This window comes from Rhinolophus ferrumequinum, chromosome 19 (genome assembly GCF_004115265.2).
Source record: "Rhinolophus ferrumequinum isolate MPI-CBG mRhiFer1 chromosome 19, mRhiFer1_v1.p, whole genome shotgun sequence".
NCBI lineage: Eukaryota > Metazoa > Chordata > Mammalia > Chiroptera > Rhinolophidae > Rhinolophus > Rhinolophus ferrumequinum.
The window spans coordinates 45,992,934-46,009,628 of NC_046302.1; the positions used below are offsets into that span (position 1 = coordinate 45,992,934).

The 16,695-nt window shown below is 35.7% G+C and overlaps 1 protein-coding gene across 2 annotated transcripts in view; it reads left to right on the top strand.

Moving 5' to 3' along the window:
• The window catches only part of WDR7 (WD repeat domain 7), a 300,771-nt gene that overhangs the window by 119,572 nt on the left and 164,504 nt on the right, over nucleotides 1–16,695 (top strand). For both annotated transcript variants that reach the window (XM_033087148.1, XM_033087149.1), the window contains one exon: nucleotides 1,715–1,831. In XM_033087148.1, coding sequence (XP_032943039.1) covers nucleotides 1,715–1,831 — 117 coding nt within the window. The remainder of the gene's footprint in view (nucleotides 1–1,714; nucleotides 1,832–16,695) is intronic.

Below are 16,695 nucleotides of genomic sequence, written 5' to 3' on the forward strand. Positions count from 1 at the left end.
AATAATGGTTCCTGAATTTCGTAGCTGTGTTAAGTTTAGCAATCACTTAACCTCTCTGATTAAATGAGATCAATTTAAATGGATTTGTAAACTTGTTACTACATAAATACCAGCTTTATTTTCATGGAACCTTTTAATTTTACAGGAAAGGAAAATGCTACAAAACTGTTCCTTAATATCTTTTTCTGTTTCTCTGATCATTTTCAGAATTACCAAGAGTTAAATAAGGAATGAGACTAAGAGCTTTCAGAGATTTATATTTTGATTTAATAATACAGAATAATGATATTTGATTTTGTATTTAAGCAAAAAATGTTTAGGAATGTAGCATTTACCTTCTCTTTGTGATTATTTTATTGATAGACATTTTTAAGTAATATACTTAATACCATTTTTTCTAGTAATCCCCTCCTTTATTTTAATATTTTTTCTGAAAACCCAGCAACAAAATGATACAGCAAAGGGATGACTTTGTCATCGTACATTCATCAGGCACCATTGATCCAGCACTTTTCATTTTTTATGTTGGAGCAATTCTGAACAAAATGGTGGTACTAACGTGGTGTGTTCTCTTCCCCACATTTAAATTGTTAGGAACTGCCTACTGGTAGGTCTAGTTCTGGATCATTCATGCTGTTTTATGACTAAGATTCTTCCTGTCTTGGTTCCTTACATAAACCAGAGGCAACAAGGTTGAATTTCACATAGAAATGTTTAAGTTAATACACCTTGGAAGAAAAGAAGTTCTTGAATATTTGTAGCTTTTGGTTTTTAGAATATTTTGATGGATGCTATGTATGAAGTTACTAAAGTACTTAAGATTTGATTAGAAGATTCAATTCCAAAAGCTATTTCCAATGGGGAGATTTTTATATTCCATGATTGAACAATACCTGTTGATCACCATATGAAAAATATTGAGACACCCGACTCTTCATTGCCTAATTAGAAATAATGTGGTAAATGTAAATTGGCAACAAAATATATCATCAAGGATGGGAAGATAAGTAAGGAAAAGACATTTGTATGAACTGTCAAATTCTCAGATGATTTTACGGAATGGAAGCTTTGGGAGCCCTGATCTAGTTCCCCTGTCTGTTTTAGTTAGGTTCTTTCAGTATGATAATTATCTGAGCTAATATCTAATTCCTTCAGTTGGATCTGTTATACTCTTTATGCAATGCATTTCAGTTCTCTCACCTTGACCCAGGGTTCAAATCCCTCTTTTGTCATCATCCTTCTTCCCAGCCCCCAAATTATAAGCAAACTAATATTAAATAAACTTATAGTCCTTCACTTTCTAGGTTTTTTTCTTTTAGCATAATTATGTCTAAATTAGCTAAAGTAACCGCAGTAAAAACGTTGAAAGAAATCAAGTGAAAATGTTATTTACATCAGCACCATTTTTCGGTTTTTCCCAGACCTTATGAAAAAAAGTCAATATTGTTTGTTCCTGTGTGTGTGTGTGTGTGTGTGTGTGTGTGTGTGTGTGTATTTCTTTATATGTAAAACATATAAAACATATAAAAATATAGAACACACATGAACATTTGGTTCATTACTTGGTGTCTTCTTAAGTTTGGTGATTATATTGTATTTTTAAACAATGTGTTGCATTTGCATCCAATAAGCAAGTTAAAAAAGCTTTAAGAGTTTAGATCTATGTTGCTTTTAGTTCTTAAAAACTAAACCTTGTGGTTCCCCTTTGTTTTAGCTGGGGTCTCAGCAGAAGCCATGCAGACAATCACCGTTGCTCCTGATACCACTACGGGGCCAGAAGCCAAAGTCCAAGAGGAAGAACATGACCTTGTAGATGACGACATCACAACTGGTAAGGGCATCACATCCCTCACAGAACCTGCATGCACCTTGTCCAATATTCGAAAATGCTTTTAGGTCATTTATAGTGGGACTAAATATGTTGGTGGAAAGGATGGAAACTTGTATTGATAGAGTGTTTAGTTTTATAGGACTCTTTAGCGTCCTTTTTGATCTTGAAGTGGAAAGAAGCAGAACTGTTTATTTGGTCCAGGTTTGCTTATTGTTGCTGTAACAATGAACCTGCTAGCTGTGCATTTGATTTTCTGGGGACCTTCTAATTCAGAGGTTAGGATCATCACTAAAGCCACAGAAAACATAGAGGAATATACCTATTATATTACAAGAGGTTTTGCAATTATAGGGAAAATTCTGAAGTTGGAATAGCAATATATGCAATATAGACTACATAAGGAGAGGTTCAGATGCACTTTGTGCCTATAGTATACAAATAAATGCTGCTTTTAAAAGTTGTTTACATTGCTTGGCTACTGAACATTCTTATCTGTATTATCACATAAACCAGGCATAAAGTAAAATTTAGGAAAGCCATACAGCACATATGTTCAGCCCATCTTTTTATAGCCTTAATACAGTTCCAATTACTGGATCTATAAGTGCATTCAGCTCAATTTCTCTCAATGCACAGAGGATAAAAACAACCTAGTATGTATAGGCATTTTGATTGGTATTACGAATGATAACCTTTTGTTTTTGGTGCAGATGGTTAAAATATAAAATCTGATGATACATAGCTATAATTATCACGAAGCAACAAATATTAACTTAATAGTAACCAATAATTTGAAAAGAAGTAGGCCCAGAAAATATCACTAAAATTTTCCACTAAAATTAAAGGGAGAAAAAAACAAACGGGAAGGGTTTTTTTGTTGTTGTTATTTTTTTTCTTTCACAACTCTGTGTGTTATTTACTGTTACCACCTCAATGCCTTTAAAATATATTCACTGGGAAAAAGTGGAGGGAGCCTAACGATCTCCCTGGAAAATATACAAACCCTGTATTAAAAGAAAAACCCATAGCTGTACAACTGCTGCCAATAAGTATTTGACTAAGTTGGAAGCATCTGGTTTTCAGTAAAAATGAGATGATGGTGGTTACTATTTGTTACTTTTAAATTCTTTTTAATGTATCACTTCATTGATTTAAAAAAATCATCCACCTTGAATGTAAATTATTTCAGAAACTTTCAACTTTTCACAATTATGGAATTTGTTTCAGTAGCTACTAAAGGAAATTATTTGCAGATTTTTAAAACTAGTTTTTGTTTTATTCTATTTTCATTATTTTATGCTGTTATAGATATTTGGTTGTATTTTAACTACCTGTAAAATTTTAAAGGCCTTCTTATATTTGTTTTGTTATATGTTATTTTCCTGTAAATTTTAAAGGCCTTCTATCTATCAAAAGTGGTGGTGTCATTCATAGGAAAAAAAAAAGTTACCTTTGCAATGGTAGACTGACTCAGTTTGCATTCTGGAATAAACGCTAAATTTTTGAGCATTCGAGTAAGCATTCTTAAATCAGTACATTGAAGCTCTGCCTTATGCACTACCAAAGCCATGAGACAGCACTACACTACATGATGGTGTTTTTATTTGGTTGTTAAAATATTAAGAAGCTTAAAAACGAAAATCTAGTTTTGGAGAGTCAATTAATGCTCTGCAAACTGTATTTTAATGTGTAAGAAGTTCAGTTAAACATATGTGATGAATGGCTTTTATCAGTTGATCTATTCATTTCATGCCATGGGTACTAGAGGCAAGAATGGTCAATATTCAAAGAATTTAAATAACTAAAAAAGGCTTCTTTAACATGTTGTCCAAACAACTAGCTTGCTGCAGTCTGTAGATCATTCAGGTTACCTTTAGATTGTGTGACTTGATTAAGACGTGCTATAGATTTTTGTGAAGGTTTAGAAGAAAACCATATTTCTCTTTATTGACTAGAATCCTATATAAATTGCATTATGAAAAATATGGCCGATGCATTGAGAGAAACCTGTTTAAAGCACAATAATCTTATTTTGGGATAACCAAATACAAAAGGGAAAACAGGTCTGGTTGGCCATTCACTTTGAAAAATCTGTTGTTGTTTTTTTCCCGGTTATTTAAGGAATTGCTCTAATAATATCGCCTATAAAATAAATAGAAATTATATCATGACAGAGATATTTGCCTGGAGTTTGAGTGAATTCTTACTTGATGGCTATAGTTACGCTAATATGCATAGTTGTATTAATTTTATATTTGTAGTAATCTGGAACTTAACTCTTCAGTAGAATTAGCTGACCAAGATACCAGTTAAAATATGAAGTATAACTCAGTGCTTTTGTTCTAGGCAGAATAGTCATTTTGGGAATTTTTCTTTTGGGTGAGAAATGAATGAGGTATGGAGGTTGTCTTACGACACTTGAACCTGAGCCTAACAGTCTTTGTTAGTGTTTGTTCCATAAAAGTAAGGAACCATGTGCGTTGGCTATGATCAATTGGAACTAATTAAATTTCTTTGAAATGAAAAGTCTTAACTGGAAAAGAACAGCTGGAAAAACTGGGAAGAAAAAATTGAGTCTTGATTGAAACAGTTTAAACCTTCTTGCTGTCATTTTGAAAATATGCTTCAGCTTCTTTCTATATCTCTTTTTTTTAAAGCTAATATCTATTGATCGGCTCTACAAAGTAATGCTGCAGTGTGCCTTAGTCAACACACATACTCGGTTTTACTTAGCATTCTATCTTAAGGTTCATCAAATTCTTTCCTTTAACCACGTGTTTTAAATTACCTATCAAAGCTATATTAGCTATTTTTACATGTTAATATTATTTTTAATGTAGAAAACTATTAAAACTTACTCCATGTTTTTCTTTTTTATTGTTCAGTATGCATGGGAATGTACTTACTTTTTCAATGGCATTGCTTCAGGTTTTGCAATACTCTATATTTAAAATCTGTTTTACAACGTAGTAGATTTTCTTTGAAGTTAAATGAATGGCATTAAGATTGTTTCTAGATTATTCATAATTTCAGAGTCACAAGAATATTACTATAAATCTGTGTATTTGCTTTCGTATGTATGCTTTTATTTGTAGTATTATAATTTACATAGACATAATACATAATCAATATTTGTAAATAACGTATTCTTATTTTCATTACAATATTAAGAGGTTATAATTATATTAGTAGAATAAATCCCACTAAAACTGACATATACAGAAAAAATTTTAGATAACTCATAATCCATTTTTTTTAAGGTAGACCTTTTAGGTGACTTTGTTAGCTATCTTTATGTAGTTTTCATCATGGTGAAGGATGGCATTCTGAGTGGGGATGAAGCTATACATCCCCTAAATGTTGCATTTGAAAACAACCTCCCCATAATTGCAGGTTAAAAAGAATTTTTGAAGGGTTTCATTCACAGACCTGCATGAATCTGTTTCAGAAAGTCACTGTATTCTTCTGAGGTTCATACTGCAGTGTCCTGCCTCTTGTTCAATACTGCAAGGACACAAACTGACCACATAACAGTGATAAAGGTCAAGAGTCACTGACATTGTCAAGAAAAGACAGCTTCGTAGTAGATCAGTAACACAGTTGACAGATTCAACTGCTTACAACAAAAGCAACGATGATATATGAATCTGGATGGGTTTGTTGTATTTTTTTGTAAAACTTAAATGTAATTGTTAAAAAAAAAGATGAGAAATGCTATAGAGAAAAGGAAAAAATAGAGAAGAGTAAGAGAAATTGAAAGTAACATCTATTGACAGCTTACAGTATCCACGCGCTTTACACTTGACTCTTAAACATCATTTCTTTGAAGTGGATACCAGTATTTTTCCAGCTATAGATGAGGAAACAAGCTCAGAGAGGTCACTTTTATAAGGTCACGCTCTTAACAAGTGAGAGATCTGGGACGTAGAATGCGTCCTGCCTGATTCCCAAGCTTATGTGTGAGCTTAAGCGCCACCTCCCCTTGCCTCACAATTCTCAAGCTCGTTGAACTTCAGCTGATTTCGGTTTTCTTTTGAAATGTGAGATGATGTCAGTCTACCTTCATTGCTTATAACATTAGGCATAAGCCTGATATTTGCCGGATATCCTCTCTTATTTAAAATGCAAACTTATCATTCAAAGGTAGACCAAGAGATGATCTTTAGAGAAAAAAATCATTACATATTTGTTCTTTAAATTTTAGGCCATTATTTAGGACTACTGTGATATAAGACTGTACATATAAGTAGTGTTCATTACTAAACAGTTATTTTATTCACGCATATATAAATGAAATATTTATTGTTCTGTGTATCTTTTTGAAGTCATCGATATAAAACTGACACTTTAGCATATTGATATACTAAAGTCAACATCTTTAGTATATTAAGTTAGAGCTGAAAAGGACATCTGGTCGGAGACTAAATATTGATTTGTGCATTTTACCATTTACTAAAACTTCATAAAATGTTTATATGTTTGTTTTGGCTGAAAGCTAGGAAATTCGTCCTGTTCAAGTACAGATAAGTTGCAAAGAACAAAATTTACGGCATTATATATTCAGAAATCAGAAGTACTTTCTAAGCGTAGAGACAAAAGCCTTATAGTTAGTAAACTAGAATAAGACTTTTTCATTGCACGTCTTTTCTTTCTCATTCTTTATGATTAACAGTCTAAAAGGTAGTGCGAGATCTGTGTGAATTTTAAATCGTTTGTTGTAAAATTGTGATCACTACCCTTACTTTTGACTTCAGAATATTAGCTACTACAAAATATAAATTTACTATATTAAGGTTTTGGGATAATTATAAAGTACGAACACTGGGATTTATTTCCCATTCGGTTTTCATGAAAACAGATCTTAAGGAAAATAAAAGTGTGGATTTCATAGTTTTCTGAGTGAAATATGTTACTCCAAATCATTTATACTTTTCTGTACTTTTTTTTAATTGGGAGGATGAAAATGTAAATTAAAATATTTCTTTTTTGTTTAGTGTTTAACACTCAGTTTTAGTTGCATATTGACAGAATTTTAAGAAGAGTATTTCTAAATATGGTATTTGAGAGTTTGTGACTGGAATATTAAGGTACAGACCAAATAATGACTTTCGGTCATTCATTTTTTTCTCATATTTTTCCTTCTGGGTGACTCACTGACTTTCCCTTTCTTTTTGGTTTTAACTACCACTTACATGTTAATGACTATTAAATCTGTATGTGTAACCAAGGCCTTTCTGCTATCAGATTAATATGTCCTCCGGCCTTAATGTCCCATAGATACCTAAATACCAAGTCCAAAATAAGCTCGTATTTCTTCCTAAAACTCATCTCCTTTTATGTTTGTATCTAGTTTAAAGGAATCACTAAGGGAAAGGTACCATTAACCACCCCACGTTCCAAACTAGCAACCAAGGAATAATCCTGGCTCTCCGTCTCTCCCAATGTCCACATGTAGTTGGTACTGGTTCCTGTAAAATGTTAAAATCTCCTGGTGATTTTTCTTTCCGAGCTCTTCTAGACCCCACTTATGTGAGCTCTCCCAGTGTGTTGTATGCACTTCTGCTGTTGCACTCCGTAATACTGTTAAATGACCACTTCACCTGCCCTGTCTGAGTCAGGTGTGGACATGTGACTCACCTCTTTGTATTTCCAGCTTTAAAATAGCACCCTGGTACCTACTATCTTCTCAGTTGTTTATTGAATGAATGATTGAATTAGTAAATCCATAAGATGACTCGTATTTCAAATAGCATTCCTTATATACTATATACTATAGATTTACTTACATATATTTATTATTTACTTATGTATATTTACTATATATTTCTTATTCATCTATGTGTGTGTGTGTATTCTTAACCTCTCCCCTTCTTCTTACTGGGTATTTAATGGCTCAAAAAACATTTGCAAAAGATTAGTGAGGGAATATAGGCTTATTTCCAGATAAACTATCTCTCGATATTGTGAAAATGAGACTTGAAACAGATCTAAGTGCATGATTACGTCTACTGAATTAGTAACTGTTGATTCCCATTTAAAAGTTTATCTTTTTCTCTTGGAAAACAATATGCCTTCAAAATTAGGAAAAAGATGTGGTCCATGGGATTTAAATGAGAAAAGATATAAAAAAATACCTGAGGCAAATGTGTTTTGTACCTTAAATCTTAATCAGAGGATAGAGGTGGGATGTGCTATTAAGGGATGCACAAGTAGAGAAATAAACCCTTAGAATTCTCGCACAGAGTCCCCTGTGGTCTGCGTTGACCCAGACAGACCCTGGAGATGTGCTGATGAACGATGGTCCTGGTTTCTTATAAGTCTGTGAATCCCTGTTTGGTTGCTCTCTCTTTAATCCACGCTTTTCTTCTCTGTGTGTCTTCTCTGTGTGTCTCCGCCATTGCCCTGGGAGCTGTGCCACCTCATTCTTAGGCTCAGCTCTGTCAATGAAAACCCAAATCTCTTGTGATTTTCCTGGAGCTAGCGTTACCAGGTAGCTGTTCTCCAAGAGATCCCTCTGGGGGTCGGTGGGCCACTTCAGGAGAAGCAAGGTGGCTTGTATGGGAGGATGGAGAGAGGGGCAGGCGACAGATACTCATAGGAAGGAGAGAAATGCAGAGTTTCTCCAGGAGACTTGACATTTAAACATACTCCACTGAAGAATGAGAGTGTGCAATCATGTCGTGTGATGGTGTACATGCTGCTTTGGTGTCATTGCTCTGCGTGTCTGCAATCAGCTATGTAGCGCTAAGAAAACTTGCTTTTTATCATCCATTGAAAATTGCAAGTTACACACTCCAATCTAATGTGTTCAGGCTTATGTTTAAAGGCTTGGCTAGGGTGATCTGCCTAAGAAAAGGCACAAAAGAAAAAGAGGCAAGAGCAAGGACAAAAGATGGCTGATAATTAAGCATTTGAATGTTCAGTTTCTCTTTAAACTTTTTTTAGACTTTTATAAACGGGAAATCTACTTAATATCAATGTATTTTCACCAAAAAGGTATTTGTGTATTTAAATGAATTAAATCTGGTCAAGTATCAGAGGTGCCATAACGTAAATTAATCAACTGCTGCATTGGCACCTAATCTTTCAAAATGATATTTTCTAATAATAGCACTTTTATTTTTTATAATGTGTGTATACACGTGTACATAGTCTGTTTGCATATAACACTTGAGCAAAGGGTTGGTCAAATAAACAGTGATGGACATTATGTTAGCAAACTCATCTAAAAAGAACACATTTAAAAATCAGGGACTTAGTAACTATCACAGTAACGCACTAGCGTTTACTGAGTACCTAATATGTGTCAGGCTGTGCTCCAGGCTCGTTTCAATCCTCACAACAACTAATTGTAATAAATCCTCATTCTCACTTCCATTTTACGAGAGAGGAAAATGAGGCACAGAATGGTCAAGTAACTTTCCACAGAAAGGCCGCAGATAGGAAATGGCAGTGTCGGGATTTGAACCCAGGCCATCCGCCTCTAGATCTTGTGCTCTTAAATGCAAGTAATTTGTTCAAGCAATATGATTTAAAGAATCTTCTAAGAAAATAAACACATATATTCATCATTTTCTCTATGTGTGATGTGGAAACTTACATTTTAATTTTTAATATAGTTTAGTTTTTTTATGGAGTACAAGGAAATATTTAAAATGTGAAGAAAAGACTTCGTTTTCTTTAAAAACAAACAGATAATTAGTACAGGAAGATAATTTCACATTAGAAGTATTTCATGTTCATTTGAAATTACAGACATAAATATACCAGCACATATATAATATTAGGTTACAAAAGCTTAAGGTGTGGTTATTCACATTTAATGCGAGATATTCTTTCTAACGCATTTAGAGTAAATAGGAAAAAGCAGAAATACTTAGATAGGAATGTAGGGGCTATTAAAAAAAAAAAAAAAGCCTTTCATGTGAGTGGATAACCTTCAGGATGAACTTCAAGTTTGGCCTTTTGTGAGCTATGTAATAATACCTCACAGATAAGAATGAATTGCATTAGATTGTGGCACACTATTATATATCTGTATATTACATGAATTGCCCTTGTAATTGATAACAAACCCATATGACCAAAAGTTGTAATTCACGAAAGTAATGACAACAGTGTCTCATAATTCACAGACTTTGTGTCATACCTGTGAGTGATTACTGCTACTGTGCAAACCATGTTAGAGGGGAAAACAGGTTTTAAACGGGATATGGGCTTTTGAAGAATTCTTCCTGATTATTTTATAGTCACTTTCAATACACAAAAAGATAATTACATTGACTAGCATCCTTGACTTTCCCCATGATTTCTTGGACTAAAATTAATTGCCAAGCATAAAGCCTTTTATTACTCTTAATTTGAACTTTTTAATCACAAATGAAAGTTAGCATTTACTATTTGAAGGGAAGACGATCATGAACCTGAATGTATTTTCTCCCATGTGATAGACTGGAAGGAGGAGCCCTCCCTCACAGGTAGGATAAAAATCAAGTGACGATACCCATCTTGTGTTGTTGTTTTTTTGATAACTATATATCCTAAATAAAGATGGGTGACTTAAATAAAGTAAACCTAATTTAAAAGGATTCAGAAAGACAAAACCAGCTACTCTCTCTGTTTGTCCTTTTTGTATATATATTTTTTCATTGTCATTGGTGCCACCTAAAAGAAATGAAAGGAATGTTTCATTTAATTCAACAAAAACATTAATATGCACCTTGTATTTTTCTATCAGCACATTCTAGGGAGGATTTAATACAGCAAACATTTAGTTGAGAAGCTGACAGTTTAGTTTTAGAGCGATGTAAAACTTACATTTCCTATGTATGTCTGAGGGTGAATCCATAGATTTCATAGAAATAGAAAATCAAAGTAAAGCAGATTAAAATCAACTACATGAAAAGCTGGTCTGCAATAATAAATAGTAAATATATAATTAGAATATTTTAAAATATATATGGTTGCCGCACAGGCTCTAGCATCTTGTGTTCAAATACCAGCTTCCCTGCTTATTTGCTCTGTGGCCTTTTGCAAGTTACCTGACCATGCCAAGCCTCCATTTTCTCACCTGAAATGTGAGGATAGTAAGATTAGAGGATTAAATGAGATGATGTCTGCCTTCTCAGCAGAGGAACTGGCCCATAAGTGCTCAAGAAACGCTATGTGCTCCTTCCTTCCTTTCCCCGACCTCATAACCACCATCATCCTTAAGTGATTTGCTTTAATAAATAGAATAATTGATTTGTAACTAACAAATTATTTATAAATCAGTTCTTCTAGATGACTTAATGTTTATTCTAGGTAGTTTGATCATCACTCCCAGGGACATAAATTACTAGATAAATTTATACTTTATAGATCGAGAAATAAGCTACAACCAAAGTTCCATGCAAATTTTCAGAAATATCTAAACATTGCTTCATGAAATACAGATGAATTATTATACTTCTTAAATACTTTTATGTTGACTTCTTTTAACCACACTTATTGTCTGAGTTGGATCTGACCAAGAAGAATGAATCGTTTCATGAAATAGAAATGATGACAGCCTTAAAAGAAGATATTTATTTATACTTATGGTAGGGAAAGGAGAGTTAATTTGCATATTCAGACCTATGTTTGGCCAGTGGTGATCAGTGAGGAATGGGAGGGAGAGAATGATACAGAAAAGATTTCTGAAGATTCTGATATAACCATTTAGTTGAGAGTCACTGACAGGAAAGCATATTTAAAAGATGATAAAGCCTAAATGATAAAAGAAAATATTCGCCACACTATCATTAATAAAAACCTTGCCAAGAAAGAAAAAGGAAAAACATTTAATGAAGCTTTCATACTTGCAAAGGATGCTTGCTTATCAGGTCAGTTTTTTAAAAGTGTGTGTTCAAAAGTAGAACAAGGTATACCACACCAAAATATCAATTAAATGTGAGAGTAGAATAAAGACATTTCCAGAAATGCAATATCTCAAAAAAAAAAAGAAAAACAAACCAAAAAACAATATCTCCCATGCTCTCTTATCAGGAACTAGTGCAGGAGGTGCTCCACCAAAATAAGGGAAAACAAGAAAGACGAAGCTTGGGATCCAGTAAAACAGGCAACCTTGTTTATAAAGTCTAGCTCCCCGTTTTGTGCTTGCAAATCCTATCCCACTGTCTTGTGAGTCTGCACCCTTAGGAACATAACCTCAGGAACCCAGCCATCCAGTGGGTTGCATAGAGAAGAGAATTCTGGGAAACAGGCATTTGTATTTCAAGGTCTAGCAGCCCTCATGGGAAGTCACACCACGATTGGATTAATTTTATCAAGTTTTCTTCAAATGCACCAAATTACGTTCCAGATATATAGCAAGATCTGCTTTACTTCCCAGGCTCAGCTTGATTTCTGCTCCCTAGCCTGCTTACCCATTTTCCAGATTTACATAAATGGGTGAGAATTTGGAGGTAAATTATTGAAACCTATAGAAAACCAAGTAAACAACAGCCACAAAAGACAATTATTAACTACAAGAAGGGAAAAACAGTAATACTGAAAAAGTTCTCAGGATTGATAATCCACATGATTGGGCTATAAATAGCATGCACGTCATCGTGAAAATAGGAAGATTGATTATGATATAGTTTCAATAAAAACTATGATATAATAAATTGGGAGGAAGAGGGAGAAGGCAGAAGACAGAGTATGTGCGAATGTGGTTATGTGTGTGAGTGAATATGTGTGTGTGTGTGTGTGAGAGAGAGAGAGAGAGAGAGAGAGAGAGAGAGAAACATGTGCAAATAAGTTATATACACGTATATGAAGGAGAACCCAATATTCATGGACCACAGTGAGGAATTTAAGCCTAAAGATAAGATAAACCTGAAACTGAAAAATTAGAAAGTAGCAACACAGTATTTTCCAGAAGAGCCCAAAGTGATTTGTGCAGAGTGGAACATGGGGATGGGGTTGAGGGAGTGCTGCTTTTTTATACTTACTTGTAGAACTGTTTGAGTCTTTAAACAATGTATCCTTTCATAAATTTTCATAAATTAAAAACTATAAGTATAATTCGGTTTTAAAAAGTAGAACAAAGAAGTACGTAACCAAAGGTGATAGTAAAAAGTGACATAACATAATGTCACCAAGTCCAAGCCAGAATGAACTGGAAACAAGCAGAGTATGTGATTTTGTCCATCCGCCTTCCCTTCTTGTTTTCTATAGCTACGTACCAAAGAAGGGGAAGACAGAGAAGACAGAGCTCCACTAGGGTGTGAGTTAGTATAGGATGGACAGAGAGGGAGAGACATGAAAAACTTTTGGATGACATGGATAGAGGAGTGAAGGGAATGCAGATATTTTAAGTTAGGGTTTTTTTACCGTATCATAAACTGCGTCGAAGAGTTACGAAAACCTGCTCCTGTGACAACAGTCACTCTTGAAATATTTGAAAAAGAAACTGTGAAGAATGAGCACAAAAAATTTGTAGATGGACGAAAGTATTTTTAAAAATGGGGACAAACTGGATCTCAGACACGCTAAACTGGCTAGTGTACTGTTCATATATACCGAAAATCCACAGTAGACTTTAAATACGATTTGGGACCACCTAGAAGAAAAGTGAGAATCGGTAAAGGTGCCCTGAGCCTTCCCACGTGCCTGAATTTTATCACAGTGTTTCAGTTGTGTTGATTTTGTTGCCATCCATCACCTAAAATAATTTGGATGTTTTGGTGTAAGATGTGTATGATTTATCATAAAATGACATTTATACTCCTCTGTGGTTTTTACTGCAGGCAATACACTACAGAATGGGTCATTCTGTTCATGGAAAGCTGTTTCTCATGATAAATTTGGATTTTTTAGAATTTGGTTTGACATGACTTGTTGCTGCTGTGACCGGCACAAGTATCGTTGCTAATGCCTTACTCATTATTTTCTCATGATAAATTATCGGCTGACTTAGGGATTAGGGAAGAGAGCTTCTGAAAAATAGGAGACAGTCTATAAAGAAAATACCAGCAACCCAGCCCAAGCTTCAGCAGGACAGTAAACAAACATGTCAGTGGTAGCAATCACTCCCTGCTCCAGAGTTACCCCAGGTCATCTCTGGGAACACACCTTGCACACTTGTACTTGTGATGTTAAACTGTGTGTCATATTCGAGTCTATTTTCATGTGGAAGGTTTTGCACATCCCATAAATACACGATCCTTCAGAGGGCCTGGCTTGATGTCACAGTACATGTTTTACTGTTTAATGTGGAGAAAGTGGCATTCACTCTTTGGAGTCCAGGGGTGCATTTGGCAGATGTTTGCCCTGCAGAAGCATAGTCTTCAGGATAGCCAGACAGGTTTGGCAGAGTCCCTGTGTGGGGTTCATGATACACAGTGGAGCATCTTTGAACTTGAAGGAATTAGCCAGGCAAAAGGGGAGGCGGAGGGAAAAGCTTTCTAAGCTGGAGTCAAGGCTTGGGAGGGAAAGAGCAAGCGGTGGTGTCACATTTGGGACCAGTGTAAGCCTTCACTTCACGATGAATGTATACCGAGTGGGGGGGGCCCACGACCCATAGGAGATGATGTTAAAGGAAAGGCCAGATGACAAAAGGCCTTGAAGTTCAGGCTGAGCCGCTTTGTTCTTATTCATGGGGCTGTTAGGAACCATTGAAGAGTTTTAAGCCATGTGAGTGGATAATCAGGTTTGCCCTTGGTCACAATACACTGGCTATATGTGCTGAATATGTTGGGGTCAGTGCAGTTGGGGGTACACAGTTAACAAGGGCAGGGAAACCATTCGGAGGAGCATATTGCAGCCGCCAGGTGCCAGCTGCTGAGGCCTGAACTGAGGTGCTGCAGGTGCAGCTCAGGAGGTGGATCCACAAAGTGCCTAAGAGCTGAACTTGTGCTCTAAATTTTCGTAAAGTGGTATTTATTTAATTGTGTTTAAACAGTCTGATTATTTGAAGTTCTCTAGGTTTACCATTAAAATAAGCTAGTTGTTACCTAATAGTAAACAAAACTTTCTAATAAAATGAATGCTTACATTTACAAATGTCAGTTGAAGTACAATAATTTATATTGTTATTTAAGTGCTTTATTATGAATTTAGTGTAGAGAATATTACTGTCTTTATTATGAATTTAGTGTAGAGAATATTACTGTCATACCACCCCCCAGTTTTGCTATATCATCATGGAGATGGAAAGACCTAATTCATAATCTAGTAGCTAGATTCTAGACCAGTCTTGACTCAGGGCAAGGAATTCCTAGTATTACCAAACTGCACATAAAGGTTATCCAACCTCTGCTTGCATACGGCATCACTTTTCTATCATTACGTAATAAATTACCACAAATGTTGCGGTTTAAAATGACCTCACAGTTCCCAAGGGCCCGGGAGTCCAGGCGCGGCTTCGCTACGTCCTCTGCTCTGGGTCTCACAAGCCTGCAGTCTAGGTGTTGGCTGGGGCTGGGTCTCATCTGAGGCCGGTGGCCCTCTTCCAGTCTCACAGCTAATCAGCAGAATGCAGGTCCTGGCACTTGTACGACTGAGGTCCTCAGCTTCTCCAGGCCGGACCCCGTCCCCTGCCACATGGCCCTCTCTGTAGGCATTTCCCATCACAGCAGCTCACTTCTTCGAAGTCAGCAGGGATTTGCTCTAGTGCATGCTTACTGTAACCTAATGGAGAGTGCCATACAATGTCACCTGATTATGGGCGTGGCATCCCATCACTGCTAAATTCAGTTGCTTAGAAGCAAGTCCGAGATCTCTGCCCACACTCAAGGGGAGGGGGTGACAGAAGGGTGTGACTCATTGGAGTTACCTTTAGGATTCTCCCATCACACACTCCTATGCCGTGGGGCTCACTGTTTGCACTATCATTCCTTCCTATTTTGCTTGGGTGTGTGTGTGTGTGTGTGTGTGTGTGTGTGTGTGTAAGGGAGAGAGAGAATTTCTCCCATGTCCTCTCTTTGTCCTTAACAGCTTCTCATGTGACCTAATTTCTAGATCCTTCCCTCTTCAGTTGTTTGTACTGTGTTTCCCCAAAAATAAGACCTAACAGGAAAATAAGCCCTAGCATGATTTTTCAGGATGACATCCCCTAAACATAAGCCCTAAAGCGTCTTTTGGAGCAAACCTTAACACAAGACCTGGTCTTATTTTCGGAGAAACACGGTACGTACTCCAGTTTGTCAGAGATATTTCTCAGAACTTGGCACCCAGATTTGACCATGCTGTCACTAGCATACTGGTACAAGTATTATGAGACTATTGCTTCCCTTTATCTGGATTCCGTAATTCTAAAACTAAATTGGTTTTCTTTAGGAAGCATCCCACATTTCTGACTGCTACTAAGTATGAAATCACCTAAACACTTCATTTTTACATGAAGTGTTGTTAATTCAAGTCTTCCCAATTTAGAAACTTGACTTGATATTTATCCTTTTTGATTTCTGTCTTGTTGTCTTCAGCCCATCATTCAGACTAGAAATCTTTCTGCTGTCCAGTGCATTAGTTATTCCTTCAGCTTCATGTCCTCCATGAATATGATGAACAAGCCTTCTATGTGTCATATGCTAACTAGTTAATTGTGGACCAGGCCCCAACGAGACTCCTGCAGCACGTGGCTAGGGAGGTACCCCACCTAGTCACCAGCCCTGACTTACAATGGAGGGTCAGTTTTTCAACTCAGTATAAACGGATCCTTTTGCAGTGTCGCCCAACTCAAATTTCCCCATCTTGTTCATACTACTACAAGAGATTTCTTCAGATGCCTTGCTCAAATCAGAAATACATTGCATTTATGGACAGTATAGGTTTAAGAAAATGAGTTTTAAATTTGTGGCATTGAGTCTAACCTACAAGTATTTACAGGGGTTTTAAAT